Source organism: Antedon bifida, chromosome 6, assembly GCF_963402885.1.
Source record: "Antedon bifida chromosome 6, ecAntBifi1.1, whole genome shotgun sequence".
NCBI classification, from domain to species: domain Eukaryota; kingdom Metazoa; phylum Echinodermata; class Crinoidea; order Comatulida; family Antedonidae; genus Antedon; species Antedon bifida.
This window is the reverse complement of record NC_136231.1, coordinates 26,459,762-26,480,973: the sequence shown is the minus strand read 5'-3', so window position 1 is coordinate 26,480,973 and position 21,212 is coordinate 26,459,762. Positions and strand designations below refer to the sequence as shown.

At 30.4% G+C, this 21,212-nt stretch overlaps 1 protein-coding gene across 1 annotated transcript; it reads left to right on the top strand.

Moving 5' to 3' along the window:
• The first annotated feature begins 34 nt into the window (after positions 1 to 34).
• Positions 35 to 20,854, top strand: LOC144845754 (uncharacterized). Its single transcript, XM_078703185.1, has 6 exons — positions 35 to 159; positions 5,268 to 5,381; positions 11,706 to 12,716; positions 12,910 to 13,334; positions 15,792 to 15,899; positions 17,182 to 20,854. Exons 2-6 carry the CDS (start codon positions 5,352 to 5,354, stop codon positions 17,654 to 17,656), a joined length of 2,049 nt encoding a protein of 682 aa, XP_078559311.1. The 5' UTR covers positions 35 to 159; positions 5,268 to 5,351; the 3' UTR covers positions 17,657 to 20,854.
• Positions 20,855 to 21,212: the final 358 nt, after the last annotated feature.

The following is a 21,212-nucleotide window of genomic DNA, read 5'->3' as shown; positions in this document are numbered from 1 at the left end:
CATCTCCTAGCCTGATTTTATTTTTGGTTTGGTTGTTTTGTGTGCAGAAATAGTTTGGCCGCAGCATCGACACGCTTTGACTTTGTCAGCAGTCAGGCCTAAATACTTTTAGGTTATTTAGTCAGTTTAAAAAGAAAGATAATTGATATAATTACAGCGGTAAGTACAAAAAGCACTTTAAATCATTATGAGTAGGTCTATTGTTGTGTATATGTGTAATTCTATAGTCATTTAATTTTAGAAAAAGTTAAAATATTTTGTTTGATTTGGAATGTGATGCCGGACCCGGCCCGGCCGATGGCAGGACAGTGAGTTGAAAAGTGTTTGCGTGATTGGGCGAGAGGCAGGAAAATCCCGTTCCGGTGCACTGTTATGTTAAAAGTTGTGTGCTGATGGTTTTATTAGGTAGGCCTACAGTAGAGTGTGTATTTTTGTTAATTAGACCCTTGTTGTATTGCCAAGAGACAGTTTCAATTATTGGATTTATATATATATGTAATGCATATTATAAGAAAAGTTTTATTGATATTAGGGGCCTAGGCCTAGGCCTATCAAAAAATAAATATTTTTGGAGAAAAGTTTTGAAAATTCAAAAATTCATTCAACTGATTCATGAATGTACCTTAAAAAATAAAAATTGCTATTTTAAACTCATTTTACTTTCAAACCCTCTCCCTATTGTTCCATCTCCATTTCCTCTGACTATATGGAGGAATTAATTAATTCTTACAATAAATATTGTTAACTTACTTTGTATTGAAAACCAACATCCTGATAATATAATAACACCATAAAAGTATTATTATTTTTTTTACATTATAGATAAATTATAAACTACAGTACTATAAAATATAACAGTTAATTATATCCCAACCGTAGTAGGTTGTAACAGTAAATAAAATATTTTTTTACCTGACGTTTCAGTTTCGGCAACTAGTATCAGTTGGCTTTTTCAAAGTGTAGTGACGAATATGTCACCGTTGACCTCCAGATGACCAACCGAATAAATCTCTTCAAGGATTTACAATGATTTACAATTCATAAAACAATAATATAATATAATACGGATATGAATATTCTCATTCATTCAGGTAGTATTAAATATAATATAATAATAACAAAATCTTTCAGGATTTTAAATTTCTAATTGGTTTTTAAAATGAAAAATAATCATTTGCAATCAGCATTAAACCAAACAAAGATGAAGTTCAGACTCAAGAGCAAACATTGTGAAATAAGCACATATGATTGTAAATCTATTGCAAAATTCTAATTCATTTTAATGTAAGTGTAAATTAAGATAAACTCTTGTTGTTAATTGTTAAATTTGATCAAGTGAATAATGTCTTACGGCCTTGTCGAAAACACCATTGAGGTGAACAACTGTTACCGTGATTAAATAAGGTTTTTATTATTATTATTATGATAATGATTATTACAGTATTTACAATGTGACTATTATTACTATTTTATATAATATACTCACTGCATGCTGCTTACTGTACAGGTACATGTTTTTCTTGGATCATTTCAGTAGTTGTTCAAAAACCTTGCCATTACATTTAGTTATAATATTACTCTACAATTCTGAATCTTATTTTAATACACACCCTTTTAATATATTTTTTTTTTTTCTTTCACACCTGATCTGGTTCCGGCATAGCAAATGTGTCTCACTTATCACTTATCTCGTGGCAATCTTTTTGCTCAATGCGTAGCCATGTGGCACGTCGTGAAAACAAAATTTCACTAATGCATGTCACATAATCTGACTGCAGCCGGAGAGGATATGAAAGACCCTTTCATCTTAAGCTCTGTCTACACTATCAAACTAGTTTGACAAAAAAAAGTGTGATGTGGCCAAATATGGTGGTACTGTATGTCCAAATATGGTAGTAATATGATATCATCTTGTCCATATATGGGTAGTGTAGACAGAGCTTTATAAAAATCTTCTTCTGTTCTTTACTACTAGTACTACAGTATCTGCACTAGTCTAATATAATATTATTTTTTTGGTTCCAAATATATAATACTGACTGATAAATAATCCAACAGTAGGAAACTTGAGGAAGTGTGAAAATTGTGGGTGTACTGAGAATAAAGAAGCAAGTAATTCCCTTGTTTCTAGGTCAATTAGGGTCAGTAAGTCTAGTCGTCATACTTGAATGTAGTTTTTATTAGCAAAATTGTGAAGTGAACTTTGTCCCACGTCACATGAAAATAGTTAATATGTAAGCCCTTACAAGCCAAAATTAAATTAATTAATTAATCATTAATTAAAGTAGAAAATAATTTGGGCCCTTTTTAACCGCAAGAATATTTTTCTTTTTTCACTAAAATAAGGTGGAATTCTATACTCTATATTTGCTGTCAGTATTTGTACAGTAACACCGCAAAATAAAGAGATTAAAAACATTCGCATAAAATATTATGCTACAAATTTTTTAATTTTTAATAGTTAAATATTGTACTGTAGTTTTTAGTTAAAAAAGAACATTGTTTATTAATTTGTTTATTGAAGTTACAAACTTTTAAAGAGAACGTTGCCTATTTGAAAGTTACTTGATATTGATGATACTTGAGGTGATTGGACACCGACCAACATGACTGGTGTGAACTCTGTTCTTACAAATTATTGCTGTTTATGTAAACAATTTTGTAACAACGTGTCATTGTCATAATTGTATTAAGCCATTAGCTTTGTATAAAGGCCAATTTACACAGACAAGCGGTAACAGTAAGCTGAAAACCGTGTAGCTTGTGCCGTGTAGAATCTGTATCTACCCTGAGCAGAACCACCATCCGCTCTGCGTTGGGTGTAAAATGGTCAAATAGAATAACATAGATTCTATATTTTTATTACCGCTCATCTGTGTAAATTGGCCTTAAAGATTACACAGTAATAGACTGAAGTAACTCCCTGCTTATACTGTATGATCATCCAGGTATGTCAGCATGAATTTAAAATCATGATATACACACAGTATCCCTTCACCAGGAATGTCAAGATTATAACCTTCTTAGGATATCTAATGTTCACTTGCTGTAAATTATATCAACAAACTTAATTAACCCTAATACAACTTGTCTTTAGATTACTTTTTAATCACACTGGTCCATCTAAGTAAATAATAGTCTAATTCTTTCTTAAGGAGTGCAAAATTTTGATTAATTTCCTGCAGGCAGTTAAGGGATCATCTCGGGTTAAAGACAAATGGTTTTAACTCCTCATTCAGGGATTTGCTCGTATACGTGCGTCTGAAACAGGTGCTTAATATTCAGTTCACAAAATGACACTGAATATCTTACATTTCAAGTTAATATCATCACACTCGCAGTGTAGACATTTTGCGCAACATGTTTTCAGACTCACTCTCAGTTGCAAGTCATTTTTATGTGAAACACACTTCGCAAATAACACAACATGAGACATATAAACTTCCAATGCTCGTGTACTGTAGTGTAATAATGATTTTTATTCCAAAATCTAAATATACTATAATTAATAGGTAACAGCGAGATTTAAAACAAAACTTATTTATTTAAAAAACTTGGCCCGATCTCGTTGATCTTTCAACTTTTTTTTTCATCATTCAAGTTCAACTGATAAACATTCATTTTTGTCTTGTGGTTTATAACTTTCTTTAAAAGAAAAAACAAGATTTGATTATAACAAATAAATTCAAAATGAAAATGTACTACTATATAACTACAGTATTTCATCCCACTGTATACACCAATACAGTAAGCAATGTAAAGTACAGTAGTAATGTATACAGTACCATGGAGTTCTATGTCTATACTGAGATAACCCTTATCAACATATTCAGTACAGACAAATGGTAAATTTGTTGTAAGTAAGTTCTTAATAAATAACAAAAATTCTAATGAGCCATTTACTATAGCTCCAAACCTATGCCAATGAAACAGACTGAATAGTTATGTCCTCCTTTTAAGCTCTGTCTACACTATCAAACTTTATGTGACAAAGAAATGTGATGTCCCCATACTGTATATGGACATGATGATGTCATATCACTACCATATTTGAGAATATCACTACCATATTTAGGCACATCGCACTTTTTTTTGTCAAGCTAGTTTGATATTGTAGACAGTTAGCTTCAACCATAGGGCATTCACTCACACACAATAGGCCTACTTACAGTAGTTATGTCTTTGTTTTAAAATTATTACATCATTTCCTTTGTAATAATTGTCAGCGATACCACATCCTACGTAACAAGGTCAGAAACAGAAGTGTAAATCTTAAGATAATGTTACGATAATTATGGTACTTTAATATTTAATATAGATTGCTTGAGGACCCTTCTACTGTGTATGACAGGATGTATTTTGTAGTATTGTACAACAGATAGTGTAATGCAGTAATCATGAGTAGATTATTTTTCAATTTTTAATTAAACGATATCTTACATTACAATTGTATAAACAGCCATGCTTGTTATTAATAATAGCAACTTTCAGCTGTCTACACGGCGTCATCTCATCATTTCATACTATTTCAACTTTCTCATTATCATTAAATCTTCATTATTACTCCACGACAAAACTATATTTTATTTACCATGGAGACCGACTCATTAATGAAACAGCAAAACAAATTTGTTAAATCGACATTTGCAAGCTTTCAGAAAGCTTTTAGAACTGGTGTTTCTCTGTTACTCTACATTTGTATACTATTCATTTGCTGCATGTAACAGAATACAGTATTTTTGTTTGTTTACTTTCATCATCCATGATGCTGCCATGTGCTAAAACCGGTGGTAAATGTTTTAATTAGTTTAATATACAACTGTATGTAACAGATAGTTTTGTTTATTCATTAATGTATATACAAAATGTTTTTTTTAAATTAAATTTTGCTTTCAGATTTTACTGATAACCTAATTAGTTTATTTTGTACCCGGCTTACCTGGACAACCTGACAATACAATCGCAACCCCTTTTTCTAGGACACCCCTATAAGGGCATGCTTTCCCATAAAATAACAGTACACCCAACCGTTTTCAGTAGAGACCTCTATTAAAGGGGATACCTTTTTGAATACTAATGGTGTCTTAATATAGGATGTTCTACTGAGCACCCTCTGTAATAATTGACTAGTCTGACAACCACGCCCTCGTGTGAGATGGATGATGCATAAATGTTGTATTTAAAATTGTGTTCTTTGTAGATTTCAATTTAATTGCTATTTGGATGGCTGCTGGTAAAAACGTTTTGTTCTTTATTTTCTTTCTTAGCTGACTCTACGTACAATCCAGTACAGTTAGTAACCACAGGAAAAATGTGTGGAAACACATAACCAGCCGTACTGTGAGGCAAGAATGACAAGATTTATAACGTTACGATGCATGGTAAGTTCACTATTATATATTTTATTTTTTTTAAATTATAAAATAAGATTATTAGAAGCATTATTTAGAAAGTGTATACAGTACTGTAGCTGCAGTAATGTCTATGCTGAAAACAAAGGGATACATACACTGTATTGTAATACCTCAGGTTAAGATAGTACTGTAGAAATATTATTGAATATATTAATTTATTTATTATTTATTTACTAATTTCTTAGTGAGTGATTTCTTCCAACTAAATGGATCTTTAGTTTACCTATTACTTTAATTAAAGATATATTGTCCTTCTGAACAAATTGTGTCACATAATAGTTATCCACTTTGACAAAAAAAAAAATGATTTACCTGAAAAAACTGTAATTCCAAGCAAAAAATTTACTGCCTCAGCCAGTGGGTTTCTGGTTGAATTTAACCATTTATTTTGTCATTTTATAAGGTTTTTTTTATGTAAGAGATTTACTTGTATTAAAACTACAAAATAACCTATTCAAAGTTATTTAATTAAATCTTCATTTTTCATGTTTTTTGGGGACAATAATGTACATCTTTAAAAATTATCACAAAGAAAAGGAATGTAATATTTTTTGGTAACAAACTCACGACAAAATACCAAACAAGTAGTTGTCATCATCCTCGGCATGATTAATGTCAATCACTTCCTTCCTTCAAAGCAATCAGCCAAGTTTTAATCATCGGTGTCTTCACTAATTAATCCTAGCAACGGTCTTCTTATTTTCTTTATTGTGAATCAGTAATTATAATAGTAGTAGTTAAAAGGACAGAATTAGTCTTAACAACAGTGGTACATGTTTAAAGGGCCTCTTAACCTTAGAGGGTTTCATTGTAAAAGGCATCAATATCATACTTGGATTAATTAGCAACTTAGAGGGCCACATATTATTATCATGAAAACAAGCTTTGTAAATATACAGTTAGTTAAATTACTGTAATTATACAAAGTCTATTTCGTGCCTAGCTTACCTGGATAAACCGACAATATCCCTTTCTCCCCGAAGAGCGAGATATACCTCGAAAAGTAGAAATTTTCATTAAACACCCCTGTCCACAAAAAAATACTAAAAACATCTAGGTATATCAGCCTGAAACTCTTTCCAGATATAAAGTTGAATTCACTTTCACTTTTATTTGTTTCACAATTAATATCAACACAAAACAAAACAATTAATATCAACACAAAACAAGACAATTAATATCAACACAAGACAATTAATATCAACACAAAACAAAACAATTAACAGGCATGTTTGTTATTGTTACAGTTTAGTTTTCAATGTTGTTTGATGAGAAAAATATCTAGTTTTTACCTTAAAATTGACAATTTACTTTTTCATAATCATTATATATAAGAAGGAATTAAAAGATGAAGCTCAAATTAAAATCTGAACTAAAAAATTGTTTGTAATTTAATCTGTAATCCTTCTTTTAGTATTGTTATTATCACTCACAATAAACTTTAGCTTACTTCAGGAGGTTTAGGAAATACCTACAATGATTAAATGAGTTTAAAATTTAATGTAATGTTTAACATATCCTAATGGTGTAAATGTTATATATATATTACTCAAAAATCTCAGTATAAAGAGAACCGTTCATTCATTCTCATTTTATGTACAAATGAGCCCAAATTCTCTCAGATATTGTAGGCTCATTTTATTTAAATATGAGCCCAACTTATTCTCAGATATTGTATTGTATACAGTTTATTCAAATTTGTATTCATCCAATAAAATTTCATTGCAATATTTTTTGTTCTGACCTACAGTAAACATTAACATAATGTATTGAAAGAATATCCATTACTCTTAGTCTTACTCGATTCAACACGCGTCACAGTCCAAAGGCATGTTTATTATATTATATGTGCACAATATTATGTTCACATGCAGTGTTACTATTAGAAGTAAATTATAGTTATTTCAATGCAATATGTTTTTATGTATCATATCATCCAAAAATCATTCACAAAAAAGAAATGAAATTGAAAATGTTTCAGAATATTGTAAAAAGCAATGAGTTGCGTGTGACCGCCAAGTTCTGCTAAAGAAACAGTTCTGGTTTTGACCTACAGTACTTACTACTATAGTTCATTCAGGTATTCTGATAGATTTTTTTGGTTGATGAGATCTACTGTATTGTATATGATTTTAAAATATTATTATTTTTTTAAAGATGCTATAGAAGAGCAGTTGGCCTTGACATTTAATTGTGTTCATGTTCATTAAAAAGGATGATTCTGCACTTAAAAGGATGTTCCAATAATTACTGTAGATATTCTGTTGCCAAGAAAATTAATTAGAAATAACACCGTAGACAATTTGAAAAAACACAGAACATTTATAGAAGACAGTACTATATTATTGAGATTTTTTTGTCAGATTAGAGTATGTAATAATTATGTAGGCCTATGTACAGTAAACATAATGAAATAGTAACAACTCCGATAACAATATATGAAAATAAACTATAGTCAATGTATTGAAACAAGCGGTTAATTTCTGGATACCAATCACGCTTTTACATTTTTAAGTTCTTTTAATTTTAAAATACACTTGACGTTATTACTGTACATCGTAAACAAAACAGTTGACATTCTTTTTTTTAGTCATGAATTTTTTTTAGCCTGTTGATTTTTTGATGATCAATTTAAAAAATATATCCTGTCTGTACCGTAGATGAGTATAATACGACATTTTAATAATTATTTTGTCTGCCGGTTTATTCCTGAGCCCCAACCGTCAACGAATCTAGCTTAAGGGTACTTTACAATTATTTGAATCAATAACGTTTAAAAATTTTACAATAAATTGTTCTATTATTTTTAATTTATAACAAAATCAAAGAAAACAAAATATATAGATAAGGTCTTACTATTAAACTGCCATAATTCAAATTCATGTAATAATACGATTGGCACTTACTAATACTTAGTACAGAACTTATTACAGTAGGTTTATGAATTAACTGTACACTACTATACATGATAGTAGTATCATGAGGAGAGTTTAAAATCTTGCTGTGAATGTCAAAGACTGGTTATTCAGATGTCGTGACTTATCATTTTATTCCTTTTGGCAATTAAAAGGTCAAATGTCAAACAATCATCAGAAATTTAAGCGTTAGCTTACAGTATTTATCATTTTTTTTACATTTTTAATCTTATAGAGAATACATAATTATTTTGAAAAATGACATGAATCTTGGAAATGATAACATTAATAATATGTTTATTGAAGATACTACTAGTCTAATATTTAACATTGTCACTTTTTGATAATCCTATTGCCAATATGTCACATTTTTTAAAGATATGATTTATTTGTCACTTGGATGGAGAGCATAGCAAAATGTATCAATTTAAGTGCGTATTTACTAAAAAAAAGTTTGAATCGCTGACAAATATTTAAATTTATTGGCCTTCAAAATGGTTCTTAGTTTCAATAAATTATTGCGATGATAAATTAATGTCACGCATGATTAATTAAAAAGATGACACTACCATCAATTAATAATAAAATCAATGTCTTTATTGAAGATAAAAACTTTCCCTTCTCAGACCCTCTGATTTTCTGATTATAGAGCCAAGAATGTGGATGAATTTTGCCATGAAGCTACAGAAGAGTTTGTTAGTAACTCTATACTCTATTCCTTGCCATTCAATACATAATCAATCTTACATTACAAGTACACTGTATAATCAAACTCTACCGTTCCCAGTGGAATATTCCAATTAATATTCCAATTTGAAATCATTTGGTTGCGAATCATTAAAACTCCCAGTTATGCAGTTCTGTGATTAAGTGTATCTATTTTGGAAGTGGGGAGTAAATTGTGAATAGTTGTGTTTAAAGTGTTTTATTTATACATACATATTAATGTCATAAAGTTTGGTTCTCACTAGAGACGCAACGCAAGGACGTACATGCAATGATGCGAGTTGACCAATGACAAGCAACCATTTCAATAATCTATCGCTTGTGATTGGCTGAATCACTTACGCTGCGTTACGTCCTTTTGTTGCGTCTCTAGTGAGAACCAAGCATAATAACAGTATGATTCCCACTGCTGCTGCAAATAATTTATGCAACTGTAGAAAATACTGTGTGTAATATTGCTTGTTATATAACACCTAAATAAATTCCTGTCATTTGATTGGACGATTGTGGGTCACATGGCGTGCAATAGTACGCACTATTAAATGATCGTTTAATAGTTAAACATTATTGTATACATTATTTGCATATAATAACACCACATCTAGTTTATTTTGGAACCATAGAATGTGAGGAGACAGAATTGTATACAGTACAAAGACTACTGTTTTACTGTATGTATAAGCCCAGTAGGTACTTTATACACCGTTCTCTTCATTATCGGGTCTGTATTTGGTAGATTTAACAACATTGCTTCTTCTATTTACGGTAGTAACGTACTATCCCAAAACAAAACTTTGGTTTTAATGCTGTAAATTATGTGCCAAAAGTGAGTCACAAAAATAGAAATGCTGGGCTAGTCTGACTGTGAGTGTCCCTCAGATATTATGTTAAGCTCTGTCTACACTATCAAACTTTATGTGACAACAAAAATGTGATGTGTCCATATATGGATATGATGATATCATATCACTACCATATTTGGGCATATCACCACCATATTTGGGCACATCACATTTTTTTTGTCAAACTACAGTAGTTTGATAGTGTAGACAGACCTTTATAATATAAGTAAATCTGTGCTACTGTACACAATTCTGCATTCTATAGACACCACATGTCTGTAGGAGTACTTAACAGACGCACTTGCTGAATTGCTCTGTTATTATTGTTAATGCAGCAAGTAGTGTATACATTAATCATATTGTAAGATCATTAGACTGGAGTATTAAGACCTTTGGGAATATTGTGTTTGGTCTTTATAAAATATATATTAATCTTGCATTCAAAGTGTTATTATTGCAAATCTTAACATTTTTAAAACTCATTAAAACTTATAGTTTTAAAATGTTGTTCAATACATACAAATGTTGTGCATTGATGAAAAAGATTTTTGCAACCTAAATGAAAATAATACTGTGACCTTAGTCCCAGGGTGTATGGGTTTGAAATTTGGGAGAAATTTGGGGTAAGGATTATGGTTGCATTAATAAGTCTTAATGAGTTGTTTTGTTTTGTACAGTATTCCTAGGCTATTTTTAATTTCATTGAAATGCATTTCTTTTATATTTATTATTTGTTTATAAAATTAATGGAAGAATTTTGAGGCTAATAATCTGTAATACTAGAATAACAATGTATTGTACAGTTCAAAGTTTACTTTCAGTTATATAATTTTTAACAATAAAAAAAATACAAATTTTGTTTATAATATTATTTCATTGTTGTATTTTGCAATATAATAAAATAATATTGAAATACATTTCTTCTTTTATATCTATTATTCATTTTAAAATTAATGGAAGAATATGGAGCTATTAACCTGTAATACTACTGTACAATAACAAACAATGTATTGTGTCAAAGTTCAAAGTTTACCTTCAGTACTATATAATTTTTAACAATAAAAAATACAATTTTTTTTTATAATATTATTTCATTGTTGCATTTTGCAATAAAATAAAATGCAAGATGTAGTTATGTAAACGTTGATCTCAGTTTTGGTTTGTAAAATATATGTTGTATTTTAAAAAAAATATCATCAGGTACAGTAGGTATCTATTAAGAATGTCTAGGGACGATGAATGTTAAGATGTTAAAGGTAGATGATGGGGAATTTAGTACTTTTCAGATATCCAGTAGGTTTCTTGTGTAGATGACCTTGAAATGGGTGCCTCCTCCAGCACAATCAAAATAGATATTAATTACTCTATGCAATGGCTTTATAATATGATGTTATTAATAGAGATATAGTGAACTATCTCTATGGTTCATCCATCAGACGACCATTAATCAGTGCAGTAGTATAATTTCATGTGAATATTTTAAATTCAGGCTCTTAGTATGTTATGCTCTTTTTAATTCTATTATTATTAAATTAATATGTGATCCATTTTTTAAATTGCATTTCTGTATTAAGTAATTGGATAATGCTGTCATGATAATATTGTATGTGAGTATACATTTCCCTTAGGATTAAATGTATGTTGCATTATAGTGGAAAAAGCACGGAGAATATCTCTGATGTCTTGTCCTATCATTTCCAGTAACTTGTCCTCTTTCGTTCTCATTTCCGGTGACATTTGCTTTTATAAGTAGTACTCTTTCTGAATTTCAATGTGCTCATTAACAAACACGTTCTTTTTATTTTCAGAGTCAACGTCGTGTGTTGTTAGCAGTACTTTGGTATTCCCTAGCGATCTCAATTGTAGGAATTTATTATTCACACATTCAAACCAAAGATAAGAATGTATTGTTACGAGTTTCCAACTCCGTACAGCTGACACGGCGTGCATTTCCTTCTAGGAATGCGAACTCTATTAGTCGACGGCAAGCTCAATATCTTGGAGGAGATATTTCAAAAAATGTGTCGGCAAATGGCAAATATTTGCCCATATTAGGTAGCGGTCCTGCAACAATATCTACTGACAGTTTGAACATGATGGACATCCGGAATATGCCCGGGAATGTTGGAATTAATTGGTATGAAATAGATCAGACTATTGACTGGGATGCACTGAAGAAAGAAGAATATGATAAAATACAGCAACATTTAAATCAAACAAAAAGTACAGAAAAACCACTTTATTTACTTAAGAAATCTAGCAATATAATTTTTAAAAAGGTAAAATCTAAAGAAACTAATTTATCTACGAATAAAAGAGATAAGGATTCTTTTTTGCCATTTAATTTATTACAACCAAAGAATGCAACAAAGTTTAAGAGGAGAAAAAACATCACAAAGACAATTCAGCCGGTTAACCAATCACGTTGGTTTATCAAAGACTCTGGGAAATCTATTGAAAAAGAAAAGAAAATATCCAAAATAGAAGAAAAGAAGGATATAAATAAAGCCAAAGGTATATACAAAATACCGGAAGTTGAAAGACACAAAGGAAAGAAAATGAACAAAAATTCATCGAACAAAAAAAAGAATGCTTCTGTAAAACAAACAAATTTGACTAAGAACAAAATAAAATCTGTAAAAGTAGCTAATTTGACATTGAAGCGTAAATTGTTGGAAAAAACAAACGAAGAAATTGAAAATGAACGCCAGAGAAACATTTCACGTGAGATGATAAAGAAAGAGATTGCATTGATGAAATTGTCGCCAAAAGCAGCTTCCAAACGAGCTGATGGATACTTTAAGGTAGCAACAAGCAAGGTAAAGAAAATCTATATTTATAGTTTATTTACTTTATTTCAATTCACCGTGCTTACATGTCCACATTGAGGTCGCAGAGAGGTCAAGATTCCTATCCATTCACACAAAAATTATGGTAATGTCGACTGATGGAATGCTATTTAAAAATATTTTTTGTTGTAAACTATTTTCTTAAATTTTCTTTCTTTTACAGAATCTTCATGTGCACTGTAACTGGTGTGCCGTAATATCTAGTTCAGGTCGACTACTTAATCAAAGTGCCGGCAAAGAAATTGACCAGTTTCCATGCGTCATTCGCATGAACACTTCACCGACTAAAGGCTTTGAAGATGATGTTGGTTCAAAAACAACTGTCCGGGTCATAGGTCATGTTAATCTTCTGAAGATCAACGAGAGTACCAGTCTGCAGGATGAGTTGTTTGTAGATGAGATGACAAGTGCAAAGAAGAACATTATCCCATGGTTGTACAATGTTAGAGTGAATAAAAAAACTGATAAATTTTACAAAGTCGTTAAAAATTTCTCCAAAACATTCCATGATACAGAGTTCTATCTGTTGTCTGGCAGTAAGATGAGAAATGCAGAACAGATATTTAGGTCAGAGATCGGAATATCGAGGTAAGTACAGTTAGAGGTCTAAGACATTGGTGGTGCGGGGAAAGTTATCACATATTAGCGACCTTGAATATTTTACAAAGAACCTCTAGACTATACAGCTTTTGAGTCTTTACAGTCAATCTGTTAGACTCGATAGCTGCTTGTCATATGTTGCTCAAAACTTATTTTTTCGACCACTAACATGCATAGCGCCATTGATTTTGTACCTCGGTCTTTGAATTGGCGCTTTGATATAATAATAATAATCATAAAACCAAAAGACATTGCACTCAATCACAAGAAAAGAATCATAAGTATACTGTATTCTATACTATATATATTATTGCCACAAACCAACAGCTTAACATTTAAGCCAAAGGACAACATTTACATCATTTTCTTGGAAGAAGCAGCAAAACTATTAATCTTGTGCCTTTCACAAACGATTTCTTTTACCATTGCATCATTGCTCAATTTACATAAAGTATGAACAAATATATAATTTCCATTCAATGAAGGCATAATCTAATCATCTTGTATACCCACATATTAATTTAAAATTTGGCACTTTAATCTTGACATAACTTTATATTACTGTATTATAAACACACAACCTATGATAATAAAAAAATATGAGGATGTTGGAAAAAACCGATAACAACTTATTAAGAAAATTTCTGTGTGTGTCGGTTATTTTACATTGGTTATTTCTGAATAGTTTAGCAATGACCACACCTCACAGGAAGCTATCTTTCATAGAAACTGAATAATATGTATCATTTCAATCCATCATATTGTATATGGTTTCTAAGCCGGAACTAAGGTATGATGTGGGATATAATATAAAATTAGAAAAAAAGATTACAAAATTGAAGAAATTAGGAAGCCCAGCTGCATAAACATGAACTCATGTGCGATTATACTAACAAAGTTCTGCACTGTATGTCAAGATGATGATGATGATGATATTTTGAAAATATTGTTGAAAGTTTTACATGGCCATATTCTCCCAATTTAGAAAACAATTCATGACATTTTGTGCAACTATGTGGGTTTCATTACCAAAAAATGTAATGTAATGTAACAATTTTAACATGATTTCACTTAAAGAATTTAATAAACATGATTTCACACAAAGAATGTAATAAACAACATGATTTCACACAAAAAAATGTGATAAACAACATGATTTCACACAAAGAATGTAATAAACAACATGAGTTCACACAAAATGTAATAAACAACATGATTTCACACAAAGAATGTAATAAACAACATGATTTCACACAAAGAATGTAATAAACATGATTTCACACAAAGAATGTAATAAACAACATTATTTCACAGAAAAAATGTAACATTAGTTCACACACAAAGAATGTTAAAACAACATGAATTCACACAAAGAATGTAATAAACAACATGAATTCACACACAAAGAATGTAATAAACAACATGAATTCACACACAAAATGTAATACAACATGAATTCACACACAAAGAATGTAATAAACAACATGAGTTCACACACAAAAAAACAACAGAAAATTAAAATAACAAGATTGATCACATGACATCAAACATTTGATCTTAATACATCATCAAGCAACTGACAAATCTCTGTGCTGTCAAATATTGAATGTCTGCTGGAACTTGAATTGAACTCTGACTGGATTAGTATAATGCACAAAATGCTAAGCTAATGTGGTAGATAGAGTCCACCAACAACTATCATGAACTACAATATTTATACATTTAGCCGTCAGAATTATTCTACGGTTATTTTACTACCTTCTGTTCACTATAAGAAACTCTGTACTTCAGGTTTGTGATAGATCGTCATAATAAAACTTTGTAATCTGAGAATCGTTTAAACTGGATTTCATTTGCATATTCCTCATCCGCCTGGATTTAAAATGCTGTATTTTCTACACTGTTAACATTTATAACATGTACATTTGACAATATTGACTACAAAATCCATCTCATTTAAATGTTAATGCCCTGATAAAACATAAACCGGATTATAGAATGTAACGTTTATTTATTTATTCTTCCTTAATATATAGCACATCACATTAAAAAATCTCAATGCTCTTTGTCATTAGAAAATTTCAAATCGCAAATATTAAAATAAACATAAAATACAAAATCACAGTTCAACTGATGAAAAAGTTTGAACAATTTTAAAATATAAGTTATAATCATTTTCACCGAAGAATTCTAAATGTTTGTGTTTTGTGAACAAGCTATATTTTTTTTTTAAACTACCATTTTTAATGCTTTTATGAGTTTAATCCACTTTCACTGAGGTAGTAAAATAACCATATAATTCTGATTGTTAAGCTCTGTCTACACTATCAAACTTGATGTCATATCACTACCACATTTAAGCATATCACTACCATATTTGGTTATCATATGATAAATTGTTTCTATTTTAAAATGTTTTCACCTGATTATTGTATTTGTATTAAGACGAGAGGCTCGTACCTGGCTGTCTACTGGTTGGATGACAATGCTCCTTGCTTTGGACATTTGTGATAACATTAATGTTTTCGGACTCGTTCCAGAAAACTATTGCGAGTAAGTACATTTTTTAATATGCCTAGTAATAATATGGAACCTGTAAATGAATTCATTTTTCAACTGCTTCTTTTGTCTTTTTATAAGTGAAATAGTTATTTTTGTTGGGTTTTTTTTTCTACAGAAGTGAATAACTTTATTAAAACTGCAAAATAGCCTATTCAAATTCTGATTTTAGTAATCTTCATTTCTCATGTTTTTGGGGGCACAATACATTTTTAAATAAATAATTTGAATACAGAATGAGAAACAAAGTGTGAACAGTTATCATATTTGTCCATTCTATAAATGCTGTCCAATCACCGAAGGCATTATAGAAGGTGTACAGCATCACCAGCTGCAGTAGTTGTAATAAAAGGTGGTTGTACAGAAGTATGTTCTGGCAAGCTGCATCCGTAGTGGAGGTGGAATCCCAGTAGATTATTACTCGGCTATAAAGTTCTTTCCCTTAAGGTTATCCCCAATGCTGTTATCCCTAACGCTGTTTCCCCCTCCTCTCCCCTCCCCATTTCCTGCCCACCATGTGTCAGGCACAGAATATGGTAGAATATGATATACCTGTACAAATGTGTATGTTCAAACACTTCTAAAGAATACATTATTTAGGAATAATATTAACCTTTGTAGCCAGGTGTCAACCTTCACATTATTCACACCTGTGTAGCTATTTATAGCGTAGAAACTAAAAGAGATAAAATGTATCGTCGTTGTTGTCACATTTAATTTTCCTCAATATTCATATCTTGAATTAATGTCCATCTCTGTATCTGAATCATTAACCTGCCTTTGTAATAGTAAACATGATATAGAATAGATATGATTTATTTGTACATTGATATATTTTATTCAACAAGGTCAAAAGTAAATATTCAAAAGAGTATACTTGGAAATTTTGCTCAATGTGTGCAATGATTAGTGAGGAGGTGTAGCTAGAAAAGTCTAGTGGTGGCGGGGTGTAAAAAATATCAATTGAGTTGGGGCCTGACCAACTGGGCCTCCTTGGATCCAGCTATTTGATTGGTTTCCTTAAAATATGCTTTAGGGTGGGTTGAAGACTTTATACTACAAGTGGGTGCTTACACACCTGCCTATAATGAAATACATGTAAATTATTATAAATTCTGTATGAAAAATATGATCAAAAATAAAAAATGACTACAACAGTATTACCTATTTTTGATGATCGCAAAAATGAGTGAAAGTTCATATAGTTTGGATTTCTGGCAGAATGGAAGTAATGTTTGATGTAATAAAGAATTACCTTGTTATTTTTATATTTCAGTGGTCGCATAAACGACACAACGCCATACCACTACTACGAATCTGACGGACTTCACGAGTGTGATTATTACAAGACTTCAGAAGAACAGCTTCGATACGGACATCTATTTGTCACAGAAAAGGCAGTCTTCGCAAGATGGGCAGTTAAACACAACATTAAATTTCATTATCCGTCGTGGAACCTCACCGGTGTCGACATCACAAAACCTTTAGAAACTCCATTTATTAAGATGTATCGTGCAGCAAAATTAAACGAAACACTGATGCAGTTATTGAACAATACGAATAAAGACGTTAAGAAAGGACCTCTACCTTTGGTGCTTCGTAAACATGTGGTTAAGTATAAGAAAACTGGCAGTAAATATTCACAGTTTTCGTCCGCTATGATGCTGATTATGGCTATATTTCTTAGTATGGTAGCATTTCTCCTCCTATTTTTGTTACTCAGTCTATTAATGCTCTGTTTTTATCTTTAATATTCTGTTTTTAAAGACAAAAATGGGATCTATAACTCGACTGCTACTTATTGATGTTTTGAAACTCAATCGAAGCCATCTCAATTGTTGAGTGTACGTGATAAACCTTTTGTTTCGTAATGAGCCATTCATTCCTAATGAGCAGGATTCATATAGGAGCTCGTTATTTTGTTATGTTTAACTTGCCGTCACTAATTATAGCTTACAGAAATTAAGAAACGTACCTTATAGTTGTAATGCAACTGATTTTAATAGTTAAAAATGGTGATTTATCATTCCATAGATTAAGTACAGCTAAGCTAATGGTGCATTTATATGTCTGGTGCTTTACTTATTCAAAATGCTACTTAATATTATTTGCTGTATTTTGTAGAATTTGATACGGTGGAATGCTTGCCTATCCCAAGTTCTTTGGTTCAAATCCAAGCTCTGTCCGCAAAATAGCGCCAGTACCCAAGCCTCGAAAGATGTTTACAAGGACTAGTGTTAGTTCTTGTTGTGTAATTGACAACAATTTAATTTGTTGCTGAATGTTTGATGTTAACTTTAGAAAAGATCCAACATAAAATAGCGTACCTGAAAAATCACTTATTTTAATAACAGTTACTAATTTTAGAGATTGTGATTTTTATCATTTTAAAACTACAGGGTTAAAATGTTTGTTTTAAGTAATTAATTGATTGAATATTATTTAAAAAGGTATAATATTACAATATTGATTGATATGTATCATTTATATTTTATTCCTTTTTTAATTAATATTAAAAATTGAATTTAATATTTGGTATATAATTTTTAATTGATTTATTAGGTAATTTTACATTTGTAGAATCATTTTTTAATTTGTTTTAAACTATTTTAGTTAATGTTTTATACTCAGGAATACTAGTTAATAAGAAATATTAACAATTTATGTAGATTAAGCAAGTTTTATTAATGTGTTAGAGTAAGCATTGAAAATATGAGTAAACAAATAGCTAAATATACTGGTGTGTATTTTTACAAGAGAGTGAGAAGTTGCCTCCTGTGTACTGATGACTGTACATTATAACCGTCATGTTACACTATAAAGCCTATCAAAGGGCCTACTGAAAACTGTGGGCCTACTGGTATAGAGCACACTGTAGCATATAACTCAATCCATATTTTGTGTTTATTTACATGTTATTGTCATTTATTTTAACATTTTAGCATTGTCTTTTTAATTGTTATGTTATTTTATCTAAATTTACCTAGAAGATCTTTAATTGTTATTGGTTAGTATACTGTTGTGTGTGAGATATTCAATTCATGAGGCAATCTTGATTATACTGTAGAGCTTTATCGTAAATTTTAGCTTCAACAACATATTTTATTATACAATGAATGGTGCTAATATATGTGTTGTGTGTCTGGAATTTCCAGTACATTAGTAAGACTTAAGAGTGTAGAATATTTAAAGGCTGGGTTTGGCTGTACGAGGGAAGAAAACGTTGAACTCTGGCATAATAATACATCCCATGTTTTCCTTGTGTCAATAGTCCATAATCCATCCATAATCACTAACACACACCAATTGTGATCTTTAGTAGTTTGTTCATTTTTGTCCAAGCCAGCAGATAGATAACAGTATGAATTGAGTCATTGTGACAAAATAACCACCGTTTATGATGGTCATTTTAGGTCACTTATCTGATCATAATATATTGCTACAGGGGGTAGACATTTATTTCAGACATATTTTTGTTTTCTTAGATGAGCTATTATTCATAATATAACAACTTAATCTTAATTTGTTTATAGTATCTTAGGAAAGTTCCATGATACACATGTAACATGTGTCACATGTGTGATGTGTTATAGGAATTACTTTTTATGATTAAGATAAAAACAATTTCACTGTTAGTTGTATTAGGAATTTATTGGTACTATTCCATTATGATGTCATAGATACATCGACTGAATTAAGTCTAATTTGTATTTATTATGATTAATAGTTTAAATAATATGTATTCTTTTTTTGATTTTTTAATTGGAAAAAGACCATTAAATGATGAATGAAATTGATGATATTATTGAATAAAACAGGGTATATTAGAAATTCAGTTTGCTTTAGTAATTGGTCAAACCAACCTTTTATCTTTGTATTCATCATCATTATCATTTGAATTATAATGGACTATGATTATACCATGCAATGCTTAATGCTTTAGTCTAGGATGTGCCATAATACATTGAAAGAGCATTTTAAATTAAGATACTTTACAAAAGTCTAAAATAAAGTACTAAACATGTTGAGTAAGCAAGCAAATACAAACAAAGTTTTACAGCGACACGTAGCTATTTTATTTAATTTAAAACTATATTTATTTTCAGTCTTTACTATCTAGCATTCTTATTTATTTATTTTAGATAGTACTTTGTATTATAAAATTTGTAAATATAAATTGACTGCATTTATACATGGTGTAAAACCGTTATAGTTCTATAATCATAGTTTACGTTATTGAAAAAACAAGATTTGACTTCTTTACTGTACTGTACATTACACTTTTTAGACTATAGAGGGCTCACTACTATGGAAAGGTTTCAATTTTTTACAGATATAGAAATAAACATTTCTAAAAAGTGTTATTAAAAATGATAATGATGTTATGAAGTTCTTTCCGGCTGTTGAGTGCTGGAGACACAAAAGATTTTTTTTTCTGTACTTGACACGATTATTGAAGCAATGTTGAACCAAAGTGTGAAATAGTGCATCATGTATGCTGTCATGTTGCCCAAATAGGATTGTGCAACTTCAAAGAGATATATCAAAAATAATAAAATGATGAAATTTGATGGCTGATATTGTATAAAGCTCTGTCTACACTATCAAACTCTATGTGTCAAAAAAATGTGATGTGCCTATATATGGTAGTGCCATGCTTAAATATGGTAGTGATGACATCATGTCCATATATGGGCACATCACATTTTTGTTGTCAAACTAGTTTGATAGTGTAGACAATGCTTTAGATATAAGTTTGACTTTTGTTATAGAAATATTTAGCCCCTTATTACTTCAGAATTATTAAGTGATGATAATTTGTGGCTTCTAGAGGTAGAACTCAATACATAGCTTTACCTTTTAATCGCGATAAGTTACAGGTGTTTTTTTTACACATGCATATATTTCCAGTGTTTAATTGCAAGATCACAATAAATGATTTTAAATCTACAACTGTAATCATGTTGTCATTTTGTTCTGCCAAAAGAGAGAAAACAGCAAAATAATTCTTAAAAAGATGGAAGACTGTACAGGTTTTTTTAAATTGAAATATATTTTTATTATACTGGGCGACTTCTTCAAAGTCTGGTCTCCCAGAGGGCCCAGTTATGATCAGTGGCTGTGATGTACTAATACACCGGGGTAACCCCATCTCGTTTCAAAAGATGTACTAGGTTCTTTAAAGTGCACATGAGCTAGATGTGTACACCGGACCTACGGTTTACAAGCTCTGTGCGTATGAAACGTCTTATATGCCAAAGTATTTATCTTTTTACTTATATTAAGTCAAACTTGGGTTTTCTTCAA